The 24,326-nt window shown below is 35.1% G+C and overlaps 1 protein-coding gene across 1 annotated transcript; it reads left to right on the top strand.

Annotated features, from left to right (window-relative positions):
• Positions 1-1,986: 1,986 nt before the first annotated feature.
• ZUP1 (zinc finger containing ubiquitin peptidase 1) lies at positions 1,987-23,702 on the top strand (the record flags this gene model as incomplete). The annotated part of the gene is made up of 9 exons (XM_079716785.1): positions 1,987-2,545; positions 6,283-6,393; positions 8,190-8,311; positions 9,903-10,071; positions 16,849-17,037; positions 17,325-17,490; positions 20,535-20,686; positions 21,790-22,010; positions 23,500-23,702. The coding sequence occupies 9 exons, from the start codon at positions 1,987-1,989 to the stop codon at positions 23,545-23,547; spliced, it is 1,737 nt and encodes a 578-aa protein (XP_079572911.1). The 3' UTR covers positions 23,548-23,702.
• Between the last annotated feature and the right edge of the window lie 624 nt (positions 23,703-24,326).

Raw genomic sequence — 24,326 nt, 5'->3', positions numbered from 1 at the left:
TTTCTGAGAAATTTTTTGGGTTATCCTACAGCTCTCCATTGATGTCTTTTTTAAAATTCTGCTATTGTATTTTTTAAATCCCAAGAGCTGTTTCATAATTTTAATTCAGGGATCAAGATAGCGTTATCTTGTAACCTTGAGGCAAGAACGTGTCTTTGTCATCCTCCATAGTTCTGAGTTTGGCACGCTGTAGCATTATAAACCCTTTATTGATAACGTAATAGAGTGCTACTCAGTCAGGCCCTGGATAGTGGGTATTGTGGATTCGTGTAATACCCTAGGACCTGCCCTCTCCTCGTAAATTAGGCATTGGAACCTTGTCGGGAAGGTGCAAAAAGACTACGACTCCCAGAATGCACTACAACCCAGATTAGCGTGGGGCGGTGCATGCTGGGAGTCCTTCCCTTCCGGGGAGTAGAAGAAGAGCTTTTTTGAATTCGTTCCTGGAGGCTGAAGCTTTTCGGAGTCCCTGGTTCTCTTCTCGGTTCACCGTGAGTCTCTGGTGAGTCTCTGGCCCTCTAGAAAGAGGGCCTGCCTCAGTCTTTTAGGCCGGGAAAGGTAATCGACGCCGCGCACGCACTCCTCTGCCCGCAAGCCAGACGGCGTTAGCCGCGGGATCTGAAGAGGAAGCCAAGCACAGGGCAGTGTGGCCGGCCTGTGGCCGGCTGTCCAGGCCGGTAGGAAGTGACCGTCCAGCCCTGGTTCTCTGGGCCCAACGCTTTGACCCAGTTAGTATCGGGTCTGGTTTCCTGTCCTGGCCCGGGACGCTGGCATGGACCCTTGCGTAGGCTCCGGCACCTCTCGCCGGCCTCCGTAAGTCTCATCCCCTTGTGATCTAAGTGCTGGGGAGTTGAAGCGCATCCTTCTGCGTCCAGCTGTGTCCCAGCCCGGGGAACGTAGAATTTCTCTGCGTGTGACGTTCTTTCCACTAGGAGTTTGGGTGAATTTTCATCTAAAATCAGAGACTATTTTCACTTATCTGAAGGGAAATGGAAAAAAGAACAAAGTTGGGAGTTCTTAGAAAGCTACATTTATTTAAATGATGGGAATAGTTTCCTTATTTTTCATTTCCTGTTTGTTTTCTGAGTAGTTTTTAGCTGAACGATAGTCTGTAGTAGAAAGGTTGTGACGGTGATTGCTTTTTGAAAATTACTTCTTAGCAAAATCCCCTTTGTGTCAGTAGCCAGTACTTTATTTGTCCGTAAAATCCAGAAATGACTGCTGATTTAGTACAACTCTTTTTGTAGACCGAACCTCAAAGAGGTGAGATGTCTCACCTAAAATTATGAAACCTGAGATTATAATCCAGTTCTCTTTGACTCTGGAAGCAGTGCTGTTTTCTATTATGCTCACTCTGCCTTTATTTGTTTGGGTGGAGAGTACAGCCTCTGGAGCGTGACTGGGTTAGCATTTTGGCTAACCATTTTGTGGCGCTGGTGACATAACGGAGCTAGGGTTTCCTCCATATAGAATGATAATAATGGCGCTTGAATTGGTTTGATACATGTAAAGCTCTTTAACTGTTAACTGCTATTATAAAGATTTGTTTATTTACCCAATTCATTGTTAATAATTTTAAAGTTTTTTATTTAGATATATCCGTTGATAAGGTTTCTTCTCTTTGTTTTCTCTTACTTGACTTATTTTACCTGGGCAAGTTTATAAACGTTATTTTTTCTCTACCTCAGTCCAGAGACACACTTTTTGAAATTTTTGAAAAATTATTTACTTTAATTTGCATTATTATCGCCTTTGTTTTATCGAAACCATAAACTTGAAATACAGTAGTGAAATTTTGGTTGAGATTTATAAATAAATTTGTGTATTTGAGGAACAGTAAGTACATTGAAAATTTCTTCATCTAAATAATCCAGTTATAAATAACAAATATAATTGCTCGAAATCATTTTACAAAATGTATTTTCTTCAACTCCTACTTTCTAACTTAAAATAATATTGTATTCTTTTCTAGTTAGCTGCTGTACCATGCTATCTTGCAATATATGTGGTGAAACAGTAACCTCAGAACCAGACATGAAGGCTCACCTAATTGTTCACATGGAAAATGAAGTTACATGTCCATTTTGCAAGTTGTCATGTGTGAATTACGATGAAATGTGTTTTCATATTGAAACTGCTCATTTTGAGCAAAATGAACTAGAAAAAAACTTTGAGAGGATTAATACAGTACAGTATGGAACTTCCGATAGCAGGAAGGACAGCACCCTACAGTGTAGAATGGAAGTTAATTCAAGTATTCATTCAGCTTGTGCATCTAATCATCCGAAAATTTCAGCTCAAGGCCCGCCTAACAATGGTATTTTAAAACATAAAGGCTTTTATTCAGATAACTTAACTGAATCTAGAAAATTCCTGAAAAGTAAGGAAAAACAGTCTGACCGAACCAAAATTAAAGGATCAATTTATGAAGCAATGTATAGTCCTCCTGAATGTCCATTCTGTGGAAAAATAGAAGGTTGTAGTCAAGATATGGAAACTCATGTGAAAACAGAGCATGCCGATCTTTTAGACACTCCATTAGAAGGTAAAGTATTCGTTTTATATAATAAGTAAGTAGCAGTAGTCTCAGTTTAATATGTGGTGTCCCAAAAGTTGGTTTGTAAATGAGATCACTACAAATGTGTTTTCAATTTGTTTATAACATTGTTCATTTGCCATTATTGCAATATGAAAATACAATAATGGAAAAGAGTTTTGATGCAAATAATAAATGTTTCAGCTACATTGAAAATAGTTTTAGAAACTTACTGAGGAGAAATACACTCAGAGTACAGTTTGCAGAGGCCATTCTTTTTTTTTTTTTTTTTTTTTTTTTTGGTACGTGGGCCTCTCACTGTTGTGGCCTCTCCCCTTGCGCAGCACAGGCTCCGGACGCGCAGGCTCAGCGTCCATGGCTCACGGGCCCAGCCACTCCGCGGCATGTGGGATCTTCCTGGACAGGGGCACAAACCCGTGTCCCCTGCATCAGCAGGCGGACTCTCAACCACTGCGCCACCAGGGAAGCCCTGCAGAGGCCATTCTTTTATTTACCACCAGCCCAGTGGCATCTGAACTGTCTGGGACTCTGATTTTGTTACCAAGTTCTAGTTTGATTCTGTTATGATCAGAGAACAAACTTTATGGTTTAAGTTCTTTTGAATTTCTTGAAACTTGTTTTATGGCCTAAGGTATGGTATATGGTCTATCTCAGCACATGTTCCATAGACACTTGGGGAAAAAATGTGTGTTCTGCGGTTGTTGGGGAGAGTGTTCTATATTTGTCAATTAGGGTGTGTTGTTTGATTGTGTTCAGATCTTCCATGTCCTTGCTGATTTCCTGTCTAGCAGTTCTACCAGTTTTTGAAAGGGAGTTGAAGTCCCTAATTATAATTGTATATTTGTCTGTTTTTCCTTTCAGCTCTATTAGGATTTGTTTCTTGTATTTTGAGGCTCTTTTATTGGTGCATACACATTTAGAATCATGTATTTCTTTGATACCATTGAGTTTTTAAGAGTAATTTATATATTTTGGATGCAAGTCCTTTATCAGATAATGTGTTATACAAATATTTTATCCTGGTCTGAGGCTTGTCTTTTCATTCTCTTAACAGTGTCTTTCACAGCACAGAAGTTTTTACTTTTTTTTTTGGTATGCGGGCCTCTCACCGCTGTGGCCTCTCTCGCTGCGGAGCGCAGGCTCCGGACCCGCAGGCTCAGCGGCCATGGCTCACGGGCCCAGCCGCTCCGCGGCATGTGGGATCCTCCCGGACCGGGGCACGAACCCATGTCCCCTGCATTGGCAGGCGGACTCTCAACCACTGCGCCACCAGGGAAGCCCAGAAATTTTTACTTTTAATGAAGTTCAACTTACTTGATTTCTTCTTTCATGGGTTGTGCTTTTGGTGTTGTATCAAAACTCTTTGCCAGGCCCAAGGTCACCTTTCCCACGTTATCTTCTAGAACTTTTATAGTTTTGAATTTTACATTTAAGTCTGATTCATTTGAGTTAATTTCTATAAAAGGTTAAAGAGAGTACATAGATTCATTTTTTGAAATTTAATAAATGCTATTTTTTTTTATTTCTGAACCAGTGTTCATGTTTATTAATTATTGGGAAATAGCCAAAATTATAGCCAGATAAACACTAGAGTCATTAATATGCAGGACCCAACAACATCTCAGGGGTTGGGACAACACTCTCTTGGGATGTAAAATGGGACTAATGGATTATTCCCTTACAGTATAAGTTATAAAGGTTTGATGATGGCTTGGAAGCAGGATAATCAATAGTAACTAAAAAGTGAGCTGACAAGAATGGGATAGTATATGTGCAACATCTTCTTTATCCACTCCTCTGTGGATGGACATTTAGGATGCTTCCATGTCTTGGCAATTGTAAATAGTGCTGCAAAGCATTGAAAAAATAATGATGAGATTTCAAATTTTTGGATTCTTCATCCACTTCTCCTTTCACAGCTGGCTCTCTTCACCTTGGTTAAGAAGGAAAAAAATCTGCTTACTTTTTGGATTGAAAGTCAGTCTTCTTTGAATGTCGTTCACCAGCTGAGTGGGACGGACTGAATGCTGGCAGAAGACCTTAGACTTCCCAAAAGCCATGTGGCTGACAGGGTCTTGGGGCTCCATCTGGCTGTCAGACCTGAACCTCTCCTAGAGAAATGGAAATAAAAACAAAAATAAACACATGGGACCTAATGAAACTTAAAAGCCTTTGCACAGCAAAGGAAACCATAAACAAGACAAAAAGACAACCCTCAGAATGGGAGAAAATATTTGCTAATGAAGCAACTGACAAAGGATTAATCTCCAAAATATACAAGCAGCTCATGGAGTTCAGTATCAAAGAAACTAACAATCCAATCCAAAAATGGGCAGAAGAATAAATGCTATTTTTTAGGGAAATTTCAGGTTCACAGCAAAATTGAGTAGAAAGTACAGAGATTACCCATATACCCCCTGTCCCCTTATCCTCACAACCTTCTCCATTATTCAACAACCCATACCAAGTGATATGTTTGTTAAAATCAGTGAACCTACCTTGACACATCAATATCACTCAAAGTCCATAGTTTACATTAGGGTTCATTCTTGGTGTTGTATATTCTACAGGTTTTGATGAATGTATAATTACATGAACCCACCATTTAGTATTTAGTATCATACAGAATAGTCACACTGCCCTAAAAACCCTCTGTGCTCCACCTATTCATCCTTCCCTCCCCCTGGCCACTGGCAACCACTCACCTTTTTACTATCCATATTTTTGCCTTTTTCAGAATGTCATATAATTGGAATCATACAGTATGTAGCTTTTTCACATTGGTTTATTTCACTAAGTAATGTACATTTAAGATTCCTCCATGTCTTTTTATGGCCTGATAGCTCATTCTTTTTTTTTTTTAGCATTGAATAATATTCCTTTGGATGTGCCACAGTTTATTTATCTGTTCACCTACTGAAGGACATCTTGGTTGCTTCCAGGTTTTGGCAGTTATGAATAAAGCTGCTATAAATGTCCATGTACCGGTTTTTGTGTGGACAGAAATTTTCAATTCATTTGGGTAAATACAAGGGAATTCATGATTCTGGATCATATGGTAACAATGTGTTTATTTTTATAAGAAACTGTCAAACCCTTCCAAAGTGGTTGTACCATTTTGCATTCCCACCAGCAGTGAATGAGAGTTCCTCTTGCTCACATCCTTGCCAGCATTTTGTGTTGTCAGTGGTCCAGATTTTGGTCATTCTAATATATGTGTAGTGTTATCTTGTTTTAATTTGCAGTTCCCTAATAACATAATAACATTTTCTGTACCCAGTATCAGCCAGGTCTTGGTCTTGTAGAGGTACCATTTCTTCTGTCTTGGGCATGCTCCCAACTAGGGCATTTGATCCCAGTGTCCTGCTTTTATGCTGAATGCTTGAATTCTGCACGTCACCACGCAGTTTGGAGGGTACTGAGAATCCAGCCCCCGAAGTCCATATCTGAACTGGCCTCTACTTACCATTTGATTTTCCTTTTTACTTTTCTTGTTTTGACTACGGAACTAAATGTTTATTATTAATATTTTCTTTTATTGTAAGAGGTTTGTGCTTATGCTCAGGCTTTCATGTTGACCCTAGAAGTAGAAAAATTGCTTTAAATCCAACTACAAAGAGCTTTTACTTATTTAATAAAGTTAGTGGGTAGTAGAGTCTTTGACTTGGGGTGAAAAATTTAAAGGTTTTAAAAATCAAACCAACTAAATTATATCTCTAATACAGATTGTAATCAACCACTCTATGACTGCCCTATGTGTGGGCTCATCTGTACAAATTACCATATTCTCCAAGAACATGTTGACTTGCATTTGGAAGAAAGCAGCTTTGGACAAGGTATGCCTATATGTTTAAAGATAAGAATGTCATGATTTAATTTCTACTTCCTAGGATACTATCTACTTTTTAGATTAGTGTTATAGAGGGAAAAAAAAACCCACACTGGTTAAAAATAAATCTGTCCCTTAAAAAATTCTAATACCGCTTCAACTTTTTTTAAGAAGTTTTTTCACAGAAAAGTTATAAAGGATGAACTACTGTGACCAACAACTGAACTAGGGGTGTGAATCCAGGGTTTTGACCTAGAACATCAGTATTTAGAAGATAGTGAAATATTGTTCAATTTAAAAAATCTTTTTGATTTATAAGTTGAGGCCATTCTTTCAGCAACTGGAAATAGTTGAATTTAGCATCTTGTCAGTAAAAATTGTTTATGAACTAGGAAGCTGCCATATGGCACATATAATTTTAAAAGGAATATGAACTATGAGACTTGAAAGTTTTTCAAGTGCATTTTCAGATACTCTTCTAGCTTCTTTATTAACCACCTGCTAGTTTTATAAGAGATTCTAAAGTTTTCCTCTGTCCCCTATTTTTTTTAATAGTGTCATTGATTAAGTAATCATGAGGGTGCCTTAGAAGTGGAAAGGTCCTATATGATTTTCACAATTCCATTGAAACAAAATGTAATGTAGACCTAAAGAGAAACCAATTGTGTTCTACTGGATTTCAGTTTCTTAAGGCACATAGATATCTCCTGTTCATGCAGGGAGATATCTTTTAGTGTTTGATTCATTATCAGTATCTTTTAGGATCATTGATAATGAACACTATCTTTTTAGTGTTCATTATCAATGATCCTAGTACCACTTAGTGATGTCCAGGGACAGCATTACCTGCTCACTCAGCCTAATACGAAGATGAGAATTACTGGAGTAAAGATGGAACAGTTCTCTACTGTGGTGGTTCTTTACTAATTACTGTGGAAGAATAAATCTCTGAAGTTGAGAGTCTAATAGTTCTTACTTTGTTTATGATAAGCTTTGTATGGGTACATAAATTTTTCTGTAAGCCTGTAGTGGGTAATGAGAGAAAGATATGGTCTGAGTGAATCACTGTTGATAGCTTCAGAAGTATGCTAAGAATCAGTTTTGAATTGCATATTTCTACCAGTGGAAGTAGGGACGAATTAGGAAGATGTAGCAGAGGCTGAGAGATTTGAAAGGAAAGAAAGAATATTCAGATACATAAGTAAACCATCAAATTGGGAGGTCAAGGAGATGCTGGCCAGAAGACACTCACTAATGGATCTGTGGGACACTGGGTAGAGAGGAAAAAGGGCAAGATGTTCCATAGTTGTACTATTTGCTTGGGGGTCAGACTGTAATTAAGTTACAATCTAATATCTGTACTTTGCAAACTTATATTTTTACCCTCTTTATTATTTCCTTTTCCCCCCCCTAGTATTTCTTTTAAAAACCAATCTGCCTTATTTTTGTTAATGAGGGGCACTACTCAAGGGTGCTACTTAATTTCTCTAAGTTCTGGTTTCCTTAGTAGATAATAATACCTAACTTCCTAAGGTTGTTATGAGGATCCAAATGAGATAATTAATGAGAAGTGCCTGTCACAGCCTAAACACTCAGTGAGTATTAGCGATTTAAGTGGAGGTTATACCCTTACAGAAGCAGTTCAAGTTCTGCTAGATTTGTTCTCAGTGCTTCTGTGACAATATAGTCATGAATAAATGGCAAAATAATAGCATTTACTCCTTTTAAAAAATATGTATTAACATATAAGTGAGACTTTATTTTAGTAGTTATTTTATTCTAAACATTAAAAATGTATAATAGGTATGGATGGAGTCCAGTGTTCTAGAGATCTGGAATTGGCCCAACAGCTTCAACAAGAAGAAGACAGAAAGAGGAGATCTGAAGATTCAAGACAAGAAATGGAAGAATTTCAGAACCTGCAGGTACAAAGATTAATAGCAATTATATTATTTTGGTTTGGTTAGAGTTCTTATTTTTCAAACATGCTATCAAGCCTTCAGTCTATTACTTTTGTCTTTATTATACAAAATATTTTTTTACATATATGTTTTATAGTTCATAACAGCCACCATTTATAAGTACTCATTCTGGTCATGTACTAGGGTGAACACTTCGTATAAAGTATCTTAAAATCTTCACTGCTCCATGAAGTTATTTTAGACTTTTTTTTTTAACAGCAGATGAAGAAATGGAGACACAAAGTACTTAAGTAGCTTAACTTGCTCAGGGTTTGGCAGTATTAAATGGTAAAGCCTGAATATAAACCTATGTCGATGGGGAAAATTAGGAAATTGAGACTCAGAATTTTAAGTGTTTGTATAGGTACTTAAAACAGAAACTTAGAATTAATGTCTCCTGAGTCTTAAATTCTTTTAGTGATTGTAATTCAGGCATTTAGAAAGAACCATTTTTAATGGAAAATGCTTTTTGATGATGTTTGAGACTTCATTTTTTTTAGGTGAGTGGTGGTATCTGTTGAACTAAACTGGTAGCATCTATTATATTTTTAATGCATTAAAAATTTTAACAGCTTTTTCTACTTTTTTCAGAGCTAATTTGCTGTAGACTATGATGTCCTCTGTGCTAATAATGCTCATAGAGTTTTTAAGTGTTCTTTTTCTATGTGCTAATAGGGTAATGTATGAGTAAAAAGTGTTTATGATTGAATAGGTTCGAAAGTGTCCAGTTAAACAGGTTTGTGTACTTGGGGTCTTCTCAAAGCCTTTAACATACCAATATGCATTGTACATATCATAATCTTCCTGAACTTATTTGACCTCTGACTTTTTTTTCTCCAGTATCTTAGACATAGCTATTCTTCCTTTGGAATATCTAATTTAGGCTATTTTTCTCATTCATGATTCATTTATTTGCAAAATTATTTTCCCACCAGGATTCAGAGGAGAAAAGAAAGTTGGCTTTTCCTAAGTCTTCTTTGCCTTATATAATTTTGAAACGTTTATCAATACAAAAAGTTTTCAGTGTTTAAGGGAGTTTATTATGTAAGTTTGCAGGTTACTTGTTTAGATCTCAGAAATGTTTTCCATAGGGGCTGTTTTAACATATTATTGTCAGTGTGCAAAAACATAGTTCATGCACTACATAGAATGAATACCTGAACGAATTATGGATTAAGTAGGCCTTTGTAGGCTAGCCTAGGAACCAAATAACAAGTACGGACAGGTTGTCTTGAAAAAATCAGCAGTATGGTCAGAACTCATCTGCCTTTCACAGTACCATTAGTAGGAAGACAGGATTCTATACTTTCCCTACTACAAGGAAAACAAGTCTCTTGCCATGATGGTTGTTTGTAGAGAAAGGCTATTATTAACTTAGGGATGTTTGTGTGTGTGATTTATTTTTCATAAAAATCTTTTAAGTTGACTTGTATAAAAGTCTATAAACCAGAATGTTTCAAAATATATTTCCAGATATAAAAAATAGTGGGAAGTTTCCATCCTCATTAATGTAAAGGGACATAAAAATTAAGTCATTTGTTTTTATGTTCAATAGAGACAATATGGTTTAAATAATTCTGGAGGGTACAAACAACAGCAGCTACGAAATATGGAGATAGAAGTAAATAGGGGAAGAATGCATCCATCTGAATTTCATAGAAGAAAAGCTGATATGATGGAATCACTAGCTATTGGTATTGATGATGGAAAAACAAAAACTTCTGGTGAGTATTTAAACATCCAAATTATGGTTTTAATATTCCATATATCACTGAAGTAATAATCAGAATTATTTGAATTTTGCTTAATTTTCAAAACCCATAGTTTGTATAGTTTTAGGTGAGACTGTGTGTTAAAGTAATTTTTTGTTTGTTGTTTTAAAACTCCTGAACTTTTATTTTTACAGTAAATAATTCACTTAAAAATAATTCACTTTTATATTGTGTCAATTTATTTGACATTTAAAAACAAACCTTTTAGAAAAGTTTTTAAGTGCTTACTATGTTCTAGACAATTGCTGTCTAGTAGAATGTGAGCCACATAAATAATTTTAAATTTCCAGTAGTCACATTAGAAAAAGTAAAAAGGACTAGGTGAAATTAATTTTAATATTTTTCCAGCATGTCCATAATATGTCAACATGTAATAGGTATTAAAAACTATTAATGGGGGCTTCCTTGGTGGCTCAGTGGTTGAGAGTCCACCTGCCGATGCAGGGGACGCGGGTTCGTGCCCCGGTCCGGGAAGATCCCACATGCCGCGGAGCGGCTGGGCCCGTGAGCTATGGCCGCTAAGCCTGCGCGTCCGGAGCCTGTGCTCCAAAATGGGAGAGGCCACAACAGAGAGAGGCCCACGTACCGCAAAAAAAAAAAAAACTATTAATGGGATATTTTGCAATTCTTCAAAATCCAATGTGTATTTTACTTTGCAGGGCATCTCAGTTTGGACAAGCCACACTTCAGGTATTCAAATAGCCACCTGTAAATAGTTTCTACTATATTGTTCAGTACAGTTTTAGATACTTTATATATATCGTATCATGTAACTCTCAAAAGAAAAATCTTGTGTACTGTTAGATTTTTCTGGACGAGGTCATTGTGACTTAGGTTAAATTACTTTCCCAAGGTAAGGTTACACAGCTAGTTATTGGCCCAGCTGGTATTCACAATCAGATCTGCCTTGTTCCAAAGAATGCCATTTTTCCTGATGTTTTTAACATTTTTTTTAACATATCTATTAGTATGGTTTTAAAAAAAAACCAAATTATATGGAAACAGCTTTGTTCCCACCACCCAGTTTTTATGAAATTTAATGTTTTAAAGCTGTAAACCCTTTCATATGTATTTTAATCTCCTTGCGTACCCCTCATTCATTTTGATTTCTGTCCTCCACAAAGGGAATCATTATCCTGAATTTGGTATTTATCAGTCTCATATATGTTTTAATAATTTTATCTTATATGTAGGTTTCCATAATAATACATAATCTTTTATATTTTAAACTACATGTAAATTGGTATACAATATGTATGCTTTAATTGGATTTGCTTAAATATATTGATTCTTACAACTGTACTTCATTCATTTTGATTTCTGTATAGAATTTCCTTGTATTACTTAGGTTGTTTCCAGTGTTTTATTCTTAAAAATTGTGAACAGGTTTCTCCCTCAAGAGTTTCTCTAACATCCAGACTGGAAATACTAGATTAAAGGGTATTTGCATAATTAACTTTGTTAAGGGTATTATGGAGTTGTTTTCTAAAATGGTTGTAATCTACATTAGCATCAGTGTGTTCTGACTTATACTTTGTATCGTGACACTTTTTAATTTTTGCCATTTAATAGGGCATGAGAGGAGGATACATCTCTTAATTGTATTTCTCCGATTACTCCTGAGTTAGTTTCTTCTGTAAATAACCTAGTCCCTTCCTTTTTCCCTTCTCTCTTGGGTTGTTTGTCCTTTTCTTATTGATTTTTGGAAGTCCATTAAGTATTCAGGATACTAATTCTTCATTGATTATATGAGGAGCAAATATCTTCTTCAAATCTATAATTTGCCTTTAAATTTTGTACATGGTGTCTTCAATTAGACAGAATTTTAAATTTGAATATAATCGAATTTCTCAATCTTTCCCTTTATTTGTATTCTAAGTGTCTTGTTTAAGAAACTCCCCCATCTTTGAGATCATAAACATATCCCTTTATATTGTCTTTAAATATTTATACCCTTAAAATGGATAACCAACAAGGACCTACTGTATAGCACCGAGAACTCTGCTCAATATTATGTGACAACCTAAATGGGAAAAGAATTTGAAAAAGAATAGATACATGTATATGTATAACTGAATCACTTTGCTGTACACCTGAAACTAACACAACATTGTTAATCAGCTATACTCCAATATAAAATAAAAAGTTTTTTAAAAAAGTATATATTTTTTAAAAAAGATAGTTCCTTCACATAGATCATGGTATTTTTTTATGCCAACTGGAAGTGATTATAGCACGTAAAAATCAACTCACTGTGATAAACCATAATATGAAAAAGAATATTATATGTATAACTGAGTCACTTTGCTGTACAGTAGAAATTAACACATTGTAAATCAACTGTACTTCAATAAAATAAACTAAAATTTAAAAAAACAGAACAAAAGAAAAATTTATGCCTGCTTTTCATATTCAGGAATTCCCTGGTGGTCCAGTGGTTAGGACTCCGCACTTCCACTGCAGGCACAAGTTTGATCCCTGGTTGGGGAACTAAGATCCCGCAAGCGGCGCTGCCAAAAATATAAAATAAAATAAAGTAGCCATTACTTAAAAAAAAAAATTATACCTTGCTTTTCATATTTTGACTTTTAATCAACTTGGAATTTATTTGTGCATATGTCTGTGTGAGAGAGAGGGAAGGAGGGAAAAAGTTGAGTGAGAGAAAGAGAAGGTATGGATTTAATTTTTCCCCTTATTTATAGTGATACTTACGATACTAAGTTGTTATTGCTTGTTTATCTCAGTACCACTTATCAAATCTGTACTGTCTCCATGTATTTGTAACACATATGTCATATTTTCATATATCCATAGGTCTGTTTCTGAAGGCTGTCTTTATACTTCAAGGGTCTCCCTGCAGAAGGTTTCCATACGGGATAGGACTTCCCAGCAGATGTGTAATATGATGCATTAGGGTATATAGGAAGAAAATATTAGAACTTCTACTTGTCTTTAATTGATGGTATCTTTTAATTTCTGTTTATGCATATGTTTTAGAGTTACTGGAGAATATAGTAGTGTATGTATAATTTAAAATAAATGTATCTGTAAAAGATTGAAGAACACTGCCCTGTAACATACTGTGTCCTTTTTATAAGCTACCTTGAAATTTAGATGTAATCGATTTTGTGCTAAAGATTTTTTTTACTCCCTTCACTCATTTCTCCCATCCCCCCATATCCTGCCTCCGGCAAAGACCAGTCTGTTCCCTGTATCCATGAGCTTGTTTTTGTTGTGGTGGTGGTGGTTGTTTTGTTGTTGTGTTTTTAGATTCCACATGTAAGAGAGATCATGCAGTATCAGTCTTTCCCTGTCTGACTTACTTCACTTAGCATAATGCCCTTAAGGTCCCTCCACTGTTACAAATGGCAAGATTTCATTCTGTTCTGTGGCTAAATAATCCATTGTATGTATGTATGTGTGTGTGTGTGTGTTATCTCTTCTCATTTTGTTTTTTTTGTTACATTAATTTTTTTTTATTGGGGTATAGTTGATTTACAATATTATGTTAGTTTCAGGTATACGACATAGTGATTCAATACTTTTTAGATTATACTCTATTTAAAGTTATTATAAAATATTGGCTATATTCCTTGTGCTGTATAATATATCCTTGTAGCTTATTTATTTTATACGTAGTACTTTGTACTTCTTAACCCCCTACCCCTATCTTGCCCCTTTTTCCTTCTCTCTCCCCACTGGTTAACCACTGATTTGTTCTCTATATATGTGAGTCTGTTTCTGCTTTGTTATATTCATTTGTTTTATTTTTTAGATTCCCCATATAAGTGATAACATACAGTATTTGTCTTTCTCTGTCTGACTTATTTTACTAAGCGTTATTATCCTTCAGGTCCATCCATGTTGTTGCAGATGGTGAAATTTCATTCTCTTTTATGGCTGAGTAACATTTCTTTGCATGTATGTATGTGTACCACAATTTCTTTATCCATTCATCCTTCAGTGGACACTTAGGGTCTATATCTTGCCTATTATAAGCCATTATGCAGTGAACATAGGGGTGCATATATCTTTTCAAGTTATTGTTTTTGTTTTCTTCTGATAACAGATTGGCTTGCTGTGTCATATGGCAGTGAAATTGCTGGATCACATGGTAGTTCTAGTTTTATTTTTTTGAGGAACCTCCATACTGTTTTCAATAGTGGCTGCAACAGCTTTCAAAAGTATGCAAATATATACAGTCCTATTGGACTGCTAGTATAAGGCCTGCTGACCAGGTGATATGGCAGTGTCCCCTGGGTGACAATCGCAAAAATCAGGGTTGCATACAACTGTTTGGGCTCTTTTCTGGAAGTCACTGGTAAGCTGGAGTAAGGCAGAGGGAGAATGCCAAGGTGGCATCCACAGCCTTCGTTCCTTGAGAGCAGCTCCCTAGTCCACTAGATATGTGCCAATCCTGAAGCTTGCCCCCCAGGCTGAAGCTCTAAGAGAAAGAAAGAGGCTGCCTTCAGAGAAGGACTTGGGGATATGCCTCAGTTTTTTGTGCAGTGCCCTGGAGGTGACGGCCTTCTAAGAATCGTCTTCCCGATTGCCATAGTCCTGTGAGACCCAGGAATGCAAGCCCTCCTGGCCACCAGAATCAGGCCGTCAGCGTGGCAGCTGTGAAAGCTGGGGTACCAGGCGTAAAAACCAGGACACCAGCCGTGTGTAAGGCTCCCCTCCAGGAGACACTGGCTTTCTGAAAACTTCCCTAACCTTGGGAAGGAAAAAGAAATCCAGATCCAGGAAATCCAGACTTCCAAATAAAATTGTTATTTTTTGTTAGTTATGCAGATGTTAATAGAAGCTGCTCTCATTTGAAGAGTCTCATTATGTTAACATTCTATATTCTATATAGAATAGAATATAACAGAAGGTAGATTCATCTTGGAAAATATCTAAAGACATTTAGGTGCTAAGAAATAAAAAACTTTAATTATGAGGAAATTTTCCTTTAAATTTATATATTTATTCTTGTCTGTGTTGGGTCTTCATTTCTGTGTGAGGGCTTTCTCTAGTTGTGGCAAGCGGAGGCCACTCTTCATCGCGGTGCGCGGGCCTCTCACTATTGCGGCCTCTCTTGTTGCGGAGCACAGGCTCCAGATGCGCAGGCTCAGTAGTTGTGGCTCACGGGCCCAGTTGCTCCGCGGCATGTGGGATCTTCCCATACCAGGGCTCAAACCTGTGTCCCCTGCATTAGCAGGCAGATTCTCAACCACTGCGCCACCAGGGAAGCCCGGAAATTTTCCTTTAAAAGCAAGTGCTATGATGTGGTTACTAGGACAGTATTACCTATGCAATGAGGCACCATTGAGTTAGTAATAACTATGCCAAAGTATATTAGAATGTACATTACTTTATTTTTCTATTTTTCTATTATTCCACCTCACTCTTAAATGTCTCTCAAATCTTGATCTCTTTATCAAAGTCTGTGATACTGAATCTCACATTAATTTCTCTGAATTCCTAGAGTACCCATTCCATGCTACAACATTTAGTACTCAGTTATATAGCGTTTTAATTGTTCTTTTTCTTGACCGTGTGTCTCATTTTTTTAAGTGCCCTGAAAATGGTTATAATGGTCTATATTTCTGTCCTTCATAGTGTAGGCACAGCTACAACTCTTGGTTCCTTTAATTGTTTTGATTTATTGACTCTGCCTTCTTAAAGACAAAAACCCATTTTCCTATAGGATAATCTTTATTCAAGTAAAGCATTTAGTGATTGCCTTTTTGGTGCCATGTTCTATGTGAGAAAGTATGGGCTATCCAAATAAGATTTTCCTGCCAATAAGCTTCCCAGAGTCTGTAAAGTATACACAAAGAACTGTAGTATTCTGCCATGAAATATGACCAGTACCTAGGAGGCACAACAAGTAAAATGTAGTGATTGTTCAGAAAAAGAGGACCTTTTTGTTTGGGGTTATGGAATCAGGAAAAGTGTTTACGAAGACTGTAGCATTTGCTTCTGAAGGTATCAGTAAGATTTTGAAATATAGGGAGAATTACTAGAAGGAGGAAAGGGATAGAATCAGATGTACCCTGTCCTAACACCTTGTTATTCATGCTGTAGCACTTATTATAATCTGGGTCCAGGAGATTTTAAGGAATATTGTCATAATATATTGTATCCTCAATGCTTAGCATAGTGCTAAGTATATTAAAAGTGCTTAGTAAATATTGTAATTGAATGAAAACTCCATGGTCAAAATCATGTTTAATGTGTTCAGTTAGGCCACAGCCAAAATTGTGGCAAGAAGAGTGGTTTGAAATAAAGGTAAGTTAGAGGATAGCCTGCTGTGGGCTTCATATACCATGGATTAAAACTATTCCATGGGTAATAGGAAGCTATTGAAGTTTTTAAATTGAGAGCAAATTGACTAGGACTGAGGTTCAGAAAGAATGATGTCTAGCAGAATGTATAATAAAATGGGGGGTCAAGAACATTCATTCAGCAGTGTACTTTTATGTGCTGGCCCTGCAGATGCAGAAGTGAAGGAAACAAACAGTTTCAATTCAGCATAATAAGTAATATGCTAGTATTAGGAAACTCGCATAGTAGTGAATAAGCAGGACAATAACCAAGATTATATCAGTAAAAAGATAAAGAAGATGGAATCGACAGGATTTAGATGTGGCTCTTGAGAAAGAGGTTGATATTAGAAATATATGAGACAGCCATAGAAAGATGATATCCCTCTAAACTTTCTAAATCTCTTTTTCACTTTAGGAATTATGGAAGCACTTTATAGGTATTATCAGAATGCTGCCACAGATGTGAGGCATGTGTGGCTTTCTACAGTAGTGGATCACTTTCATTCATCTTTTGGTGACAAAGGTTGGGGTTGTGGTTACAGAAATTTCCAAATGCTGCTTTCATCATTATTGCAAAATGATGCTTATGATGATTGCTTGAAAGGTATGTGAAATAAGATACACTCAACTTATCATCTGATAAAGTACATTTGATGTGGAATGAATTAATATATAGTAGGCACAATTAATAGCTTTAATAAAGATGTATTTTAGTGGATATTTACATTAAAAACCTGAATTCTGGTTGAAGGAAGAGAAAATGATACAGTAGAAGATGTCAGAAATAATTGCTTAAAAACTGTAGGTTCCTGTAGAATGTATGGTGTACTGCTAAATGATATTATTCAGTACTTTAATGTCATATTACATATTTGCTTTGTATAATTTTAGGTATGTCAGTTCCTTGCATTCCAAAAATTCAGTCTATGATTGAAGATGCATGGAAGGAAGGTTTTGATCCCCAGGGTGCCTCTCAACTTAATAACAGGTTACAGGGAACAAAGGCCTGGATTGGAGCATGTGAAGTATATACACTTCTGACCTCCCTAAGGATAAAGTATGTAGCTAAAAAACCAAGTTAATGTTATTGTCATATCTGGGAAATTTTTGTTATTGTGTTTTTTTTAATCAAAGGGATAGTTAAAAAATAAAATTTAAGTAGCATTAAAATGAAAGACTTAAAATGAAAACCAGTAACTCATTCCCCATTTCATGCTCTTCTCTATTCTCAAGTCCTGTCTCTCAGAGGCAGCTGTCACTTCCATTGTTTTTAAATAATATGCTTTCATGGCTTTTTCTTGGTTTGTCACTTTTAGACATGGTCTGTTGCATTCTCCTTATATCTCCCATCTGTTTCCCCTCAATTTTTGTAATATGGTTAAATCTCAGTTTTTATTAAGTTAAAGTCAGAGTTTACATCATGACTGTGTAAATATTATTCATTGCTGATTTTATATCTTTCCTGAAAAGCTTTTTTAAATTTTCTTTGAGTTAAGAATTGCCTTTCCTTTTCCGTTTTACAGTTTGGCTGCATCATGGTCAAATTTTTCCAAAAACTACACTTATCTTGAAATCTGAGGTGCTCCTTATTCCTGGACACCTTTTTCTTGAAGCTGTCTTTCCTCTACTCTAGCCTGGATTATTTGCCGTCTAGATCCCTTCCACAGCTCTAATCATATTGTATTTCTTCACTGTTTTCTTGAATTGGGTCCTGGATTTTTCCTGGATTCCATGTCTTTCTCTTTTTTGGATTACTCTCTTTTGCTTGAACACTTCCTTTATTAGCCTTCTAAGAAAGGGTACCTAGTCTTATTACTAAGTGATAGTTTGTGTGGCTGTATTATTCTTAACTCAAAATCATTTTCAAATCAGATCAAGTTGTTACTCTGTTGACTTCTAGCAATCAGTATTACTAAAGAGAAAGTAAGCTGCCATCTGATTTTTGTTCCTTTGTGTATAACCTATTTATTTTCTCTGGAAGTTTTTTTGCATCTTTTCTTAGCCCTGATACTGTGAAATTTCACCATTGGATATGGGGCTTTGATTCATTGTGTTGGGCATTTGTTTTTCCTTTTGAATCTGGAATCGTAGGCTATAAGATCTCAGTATAGTGGTTAAGAGCTTAGACTTTTTGAAGTAAGATTGCCTACAATTGATTCTAGCTTTCTGCCTACTAGCTCTATGACTTAACTTGTTGTCCTAGTCCCACCATTGATAAAAGAACATGTAAATAGTTACTGCTTCATAGAGTTGTAGTGATAATTAAATGAGATAATAATGTCCTTAGGACTATGACTGGCATGTAGTAAGAGCTTAGAGGTTAACTGTTGTTTGATAATTATGATCCCTCCATTTTCTTTATTTTTCTTTCTGGAACTCCTGTTGGTTGGCCACTGAACTTCTTTGACTTTCTTTGATTTTGTTTTACTATCTAAATTTACTCAACGTTATCTCCCAACTACTCTATTGAAATTTTCATTTTAACAATCATGTTTTTAATTTTAAGGGGTAATTTCATAGCATCATATTCTTTTATGGTTGTAAATTTTTTTCCCAACATTTTCTTTTTTTCTATTCCTTGCATTTTTGTGTATCCTCCATGTTAAATTGTTTTCATGTCTATTTATTTTAGTCTTTTCCATTTGGAAGGCTTTCTTCTAACTTTTAAAAATCCTTAGCTGTCTGTTCCTAAAGTGAAGAATGAGGCAGTAAAAAGCTGATTGGCAGACCTCGGCTTTCAAGAGGCATCGGAGATAGATGCTTATGATCATCTTTAATGGAAAGTTTGCCTTAAGCTTCATGACTCTATTTTTCCTTTTATGTTTGTTTCTAAGTAATTTAACCAGTGTTTTACATCATTTCTATCATGTTAATTGATTCAGAAGTAAAAATATTTCTTAAATTTTAAATAGAAAAATGAATGTATATATAATAACTTTCTTGAATTATTAAATTGAAAGGACTATTTTAATGCCCTCTAAATTTATTTTTTCTTTTCCTTTTTGCCAGTCTGTTCACACCTTCAGATTATATATACTATATCATGTTTTGAGCTTTTAAGTAATTTTTAAGGAAAGGAAAAAAATTTTTTTAAGTACCTGATGTATCCAGCTGTTTTCTTGGCACCTGAAAAAGTTTAGTTTTTTGTAAAGCCTTTTTATTACTATACCCTGAATTTGCTTACTAGTTATTTAAATGTCTTTCTTTTGCTCTCTGTGAATTATAGTCTGTAGGATACTATTCACATTCTAAATCTAAGCCTGCAGTCAACTGCTAACTCAAAAGCACTGTTCTTTTTGATAGTTTTTCCAGAAGTTCATTTCAACATTTAAAGCTCAGTAGTAATCAGTTGAAAGTTACCAACATTAAACTTGGTGTATTTGGAAACTTTATGGCCAAGAGAGACAAGGATAGGATATCTGTGCTCTATTTTAAAGTGAAAATAAAGCTTTTAATTGCTTTTACTTATATTCGACCTTTTTTAAAATAGTTGTTGAGAAGTGTAAATAGTGCTCCTGGTTAAAATAGTTTGGTTTATTCATGGTTGACTTCCTCTTGAGGAAGCAATACCACCATGATCTGTTGCCAAATAAGAGATAGATAGATATATAGATGGGGGTACATACAGGTTTTTTATGATCTTTACAGGTATTCTTTTCTTGTCTATTATTGAAATTTGAGAGAACTGACAGGAAAAAGATTTAGGATATTTTTGATAGCTTCAAATGGCTGTTGAGGAATTATAATTAGAGGTCGGCTTCTAATTGATCATCGGGTTTAGAGACTTTGGAGTAAAAGTCCCTATGTCTCAGGTTATATGTAGACTTTTAAAAATCAAGTATGATCCTCATTTACTACTAATGGAAGTTTTATATGTCAGAAAATTTTTGTAACTTTTATATCTGTCATTAACCTTAGAAGTTATTTAAATAATTTCCTCATAACAGTTTTCAGATAAATAATATAATTTTTATTTCTTCTTAAGAAAATGATGATGAAATTAATTCTAAATTAAGAATTTTTGGTATTTTATAACTCCATTGATGAAAAAAAATTTTTTAATAATTTCTAAATAATCAATTTTGTCAATTTTTTTTATAGGTGTCGTATTGTTGACTTTCACAAGTCAACTGGCCCTTTGGGTACACACCCTCGCTTATTCGAATGGATATTGAGCTACTATTCTTCAGAGAGAGAAGGGAGTCCAAAAGTACTGTGTACATCTAAACCTCCTATCTATCTTCAGCATCAAGGTTAGTATAACTTACAGATACTAAGTATAACTTATAAGACAATTTATTTTTATAAGACAGGTAATTGGCTTTTGCTTTAGGATATGTTAAGATTCTGATAATGGGAGGAGAGGAGTATTGTGACATTACTCTGATTTTTAGAGCTATATTGTCATCATAATACATTCCAGTAATGGATGATATCCTTGGTATCTTCAGGGCCACCTGGTTCACTCTCCCTTTATTGTTCATCCTTTACATTTTCCAAGGCTTTACCTCACTTCAGTGAGGCCTTCCCTGACCATCTTTTTAAAAATTTCATCTTGTTATTCTACCCCCCTCCAACAATGGCATTTCCTATCCCTCTTCCCTGCTTTATTTTTCTTTATCTAACATGATATATATAAACTTTACCTATTTACCTTGTTTATGAAGAATTACTTCCTATTAGAATATAAGCTCTGTGAGGGCAGAAGTGTTTGTTTTGTTTGCTTTTGTATCGCTAACTGCATGGAATAGTGCCTGGCATATGGATATTTCATAAAATTTGTTGAATGGATAATTTGGATTGACAGGAGGAAGGAGAAGTAAATATTAGGAATTTCATTGTTTAGGATACAAGCTAGAAAGTTTAAGCCCTTCCCATTGAAGTTCTAGTATATATAAATTGACTTTTGTTTACCTTTTGGAACCATGAGAGTTTTTGTTCTTCAGTAGGTAAATTTCAAATCCATTCATCTGAGGTAATTTGAATAAGAAGGACTATGGGATTAGGAAAGAAAAACTAAAATATATGGCATAGTGAAAGTAGAATTTTTTGCCATGAAGCCTTTAGAAAACTAAAATTGAACAAAGAAAACTGAAAGTGTCTTAGAACTGAAAGAACTCAGATAACCTATATGTCAGAGGGACTGACTGTATTTATATTCTAAACACACATGTGCACACACTATATATAGAAAGTGTATATAGCGTGTCTTTATATATATGTGCGTGTGTATATATAGTAACTTATATCTGTATATAGCTGTACATATAGGTAGATATCACACATGCACACACACACACACACACATACACATATATATATATATATATATAGCTCTTACTTGATTTTTTGATAGGTCATAGTCAAACAGTTGTTGGAATTGAAGAGAGAAAAAACCGAACATTATGTTTACTAGTATTTGATCCTGGATGTCCTTCTCGAGAAATGCAGAAACTCTTAAAACAAGACATGGAAGCTAGCAGTGTCAAGCAACTTCGGAAATTTGTGGGGAATTTAAAACATAAGCAGTACCAGATAGTGGCAGTAGAGGGTGTTCTTTCTTCAGAGGAGAAAATTGTAAGTATCTAAATATTTATTATGTGAAGCTTGGACAGGTTGAACTTCAGAGTATAAAATTTTTAGCTAACTCCTAACACCTCATTCTGTAACATTAGGTTGGCAAAGATATTTTGAATGTCATTTAATTTCTGGAATGGACATCTTTAAATTTCAAATGGTACCTAACTTTGTCAAATATTTTACTTGGAGCTTCACAAAAATATTTAATTTTATAATACATAATTTAATTTTTAATGTCAGGGGAGTAATGAAAAATGGCAACATATATGGTAAGAAAAAGGTAATTTAATCCGAGGAGTTCTAACTCATATTGGTTTCATAATTACTGTTTATTAAATGTGATTCTAGTGATTCCTGAGGCTCTATGTTAGGCACTTGGATATGTTGGATGAACTATTGGAGATATATATATCACACTATTGAGAGAGTGAAGTACTCTAATAGGGCACATACACTTATTTATTGGATATATACAATTCCAGAAATTAACTTCAGTACAGTTACCTCTTTATCCCTTGCATTTAAGTGATGAGTAGTACATTATAGAAGAATTCCTAGGAATTGGAAACCCTCCACTTGTATAAACTGAAGCTATGTGGTAGCATATCAAGTCTAGAAAATACACAGTTCTCGAATCTTAAAGAAAAAAAAAATGTCCCTATTAGAGTACTTCACATTTGTTTCCCTCTAAAGAGAAGAGATAGAGCTGTAGAAAGGAGTGTTTATGAAGAACAATAGGATCATGAGGGAAATGACTAAAATTGTTTGAAATGAGAGATAGAGCTAGAGTAATCTTTTCAGCATCACAACTTGGGATATAAAGGCAAGGACTGTTGAAGAGGTTCTTCAGTTTAATTATGATACATTAGAGGTTTCTTTGCAATGACTTAAATACCAAAACTACATTCATTTTTTTCACCCTACCATTAATTTGGCTGAATAAAGTTAGAGGTTAATTTTAACTGTTATAAAATACCAAGACGCTTGTTCACCAATATACAGATAACTTTTGACATCATAGTTGGGGTTAAGATGTTATGGAAAAGCCCAAGTGAACTTTTTTGGCTGACCCAATATCATGGAGTAGCTGCACATTTTATTTAGCTGTTAGCTTTCTGGTCTTGGAAAGTGAGACCTTGGTGGTGTTTCTCTGCTTGTAGCCCCATCTCTATCTCTCCTTCTCTCTGTTTTTACCTCTCTCTGACTTTGAGCCAGGATTTTTCATTTTGATTCATTATTCCATTAAAAAGGTGATATTTTCTTTTTAATTCTTTGTGTTTTGTCTTTATCTGGAATTTTCTTTAATTTTTTAATGGCTTGGCTTTAAAAATGTTTTTCCTAATTTCCTAAATTTGAAGTTGTAATATTCCTTAAGGAATTTTCATTATCTTGAAAAAAATTCCAGATTTTTTTAATAAAATTAATACATATTTTAATTAATTGACTTCTCCCTTACTATTAATATTTTTTAAAATTTCTTTTCAAGGCCAGGAGACAAGCTTCTCAAGTCTTTACAGCCGAGAAGATCCCTTGAAGAAGTAAGCATTTCAGTGATTGTGGAATTTTACTTTATTTTCCAAATTCAGATATTAAACTTCTAATACAACATACGAATTATCTAAATACTCCATTTATAATTTAATTTCTAAAATTCTAAATTCTACCTTTAGTACTCCATTGTTTAGTAGTTATTCCAATAAAATATCTTGTTTGCATTGTGGGTTTTATATTTCTTATCCATGTTTCAGAAACTGGTTTTGTATTATAGTCATATGACTATTTATTGGGTTCTTACTTGTGTTAGGTATTCTCAGTATTTTGTGTGTATTAATTAGTTTAATCTCCAAAATAGTTCTGTGAGACAAATACTGTTATTAGCCTGTGAGGAAGCTGAAACTCTGAGAGATTAGTAATTTGCCCAAGAAAGTGGTCATCATCCAGAGTGTGAACCCAGACTGCTCACCGCCAGGCTCTTACCATTATAGCATTCTGCTTTCTTCTATTATTATATATGTAATGAAATTCCCTCCTCACTACTTAGAAGTAACCTTAATATTTAATAGGCATAGCTCTAAAAAGAGGGATTTGCTTTTGTTAAATATTTACATTCGTACTTATACAACTGTGATGTAGAGTGTTGTGTTTATTGTGTCCTGTAGGAAAGAAACTTTCAGATTCATGTTGGATTTGCCATGTAAGGTTGCAAGCTAGAATCCTACTCTGGCCAATTTAAGTAGAAGAGAATTCATTCAAATTATCAGAAGCTCTCAGAATCCATAGGTAACTAGGGAACTCTGCCAGAACAAAGGCAAC

The sequence above is a fragment of the Hyperoodon ampullatus genome, assembly GCF_949752795.1.
Source record: "Hyperoodon ampullatus genome assembly, chromosome: 12".
NCBI classification, from domain to species: domain Eukaryota; kingdom Metazoa; phylum Chordata; class Mammalia; order Artiodactyla; family Ziphiidae; genus Hyperoodon; species Hyperoodon ampullatus.
Note: the sequence above shows the minus strand (reverse complement) of the source record. Positions and strands in the feature narration are given on the sequence as shown.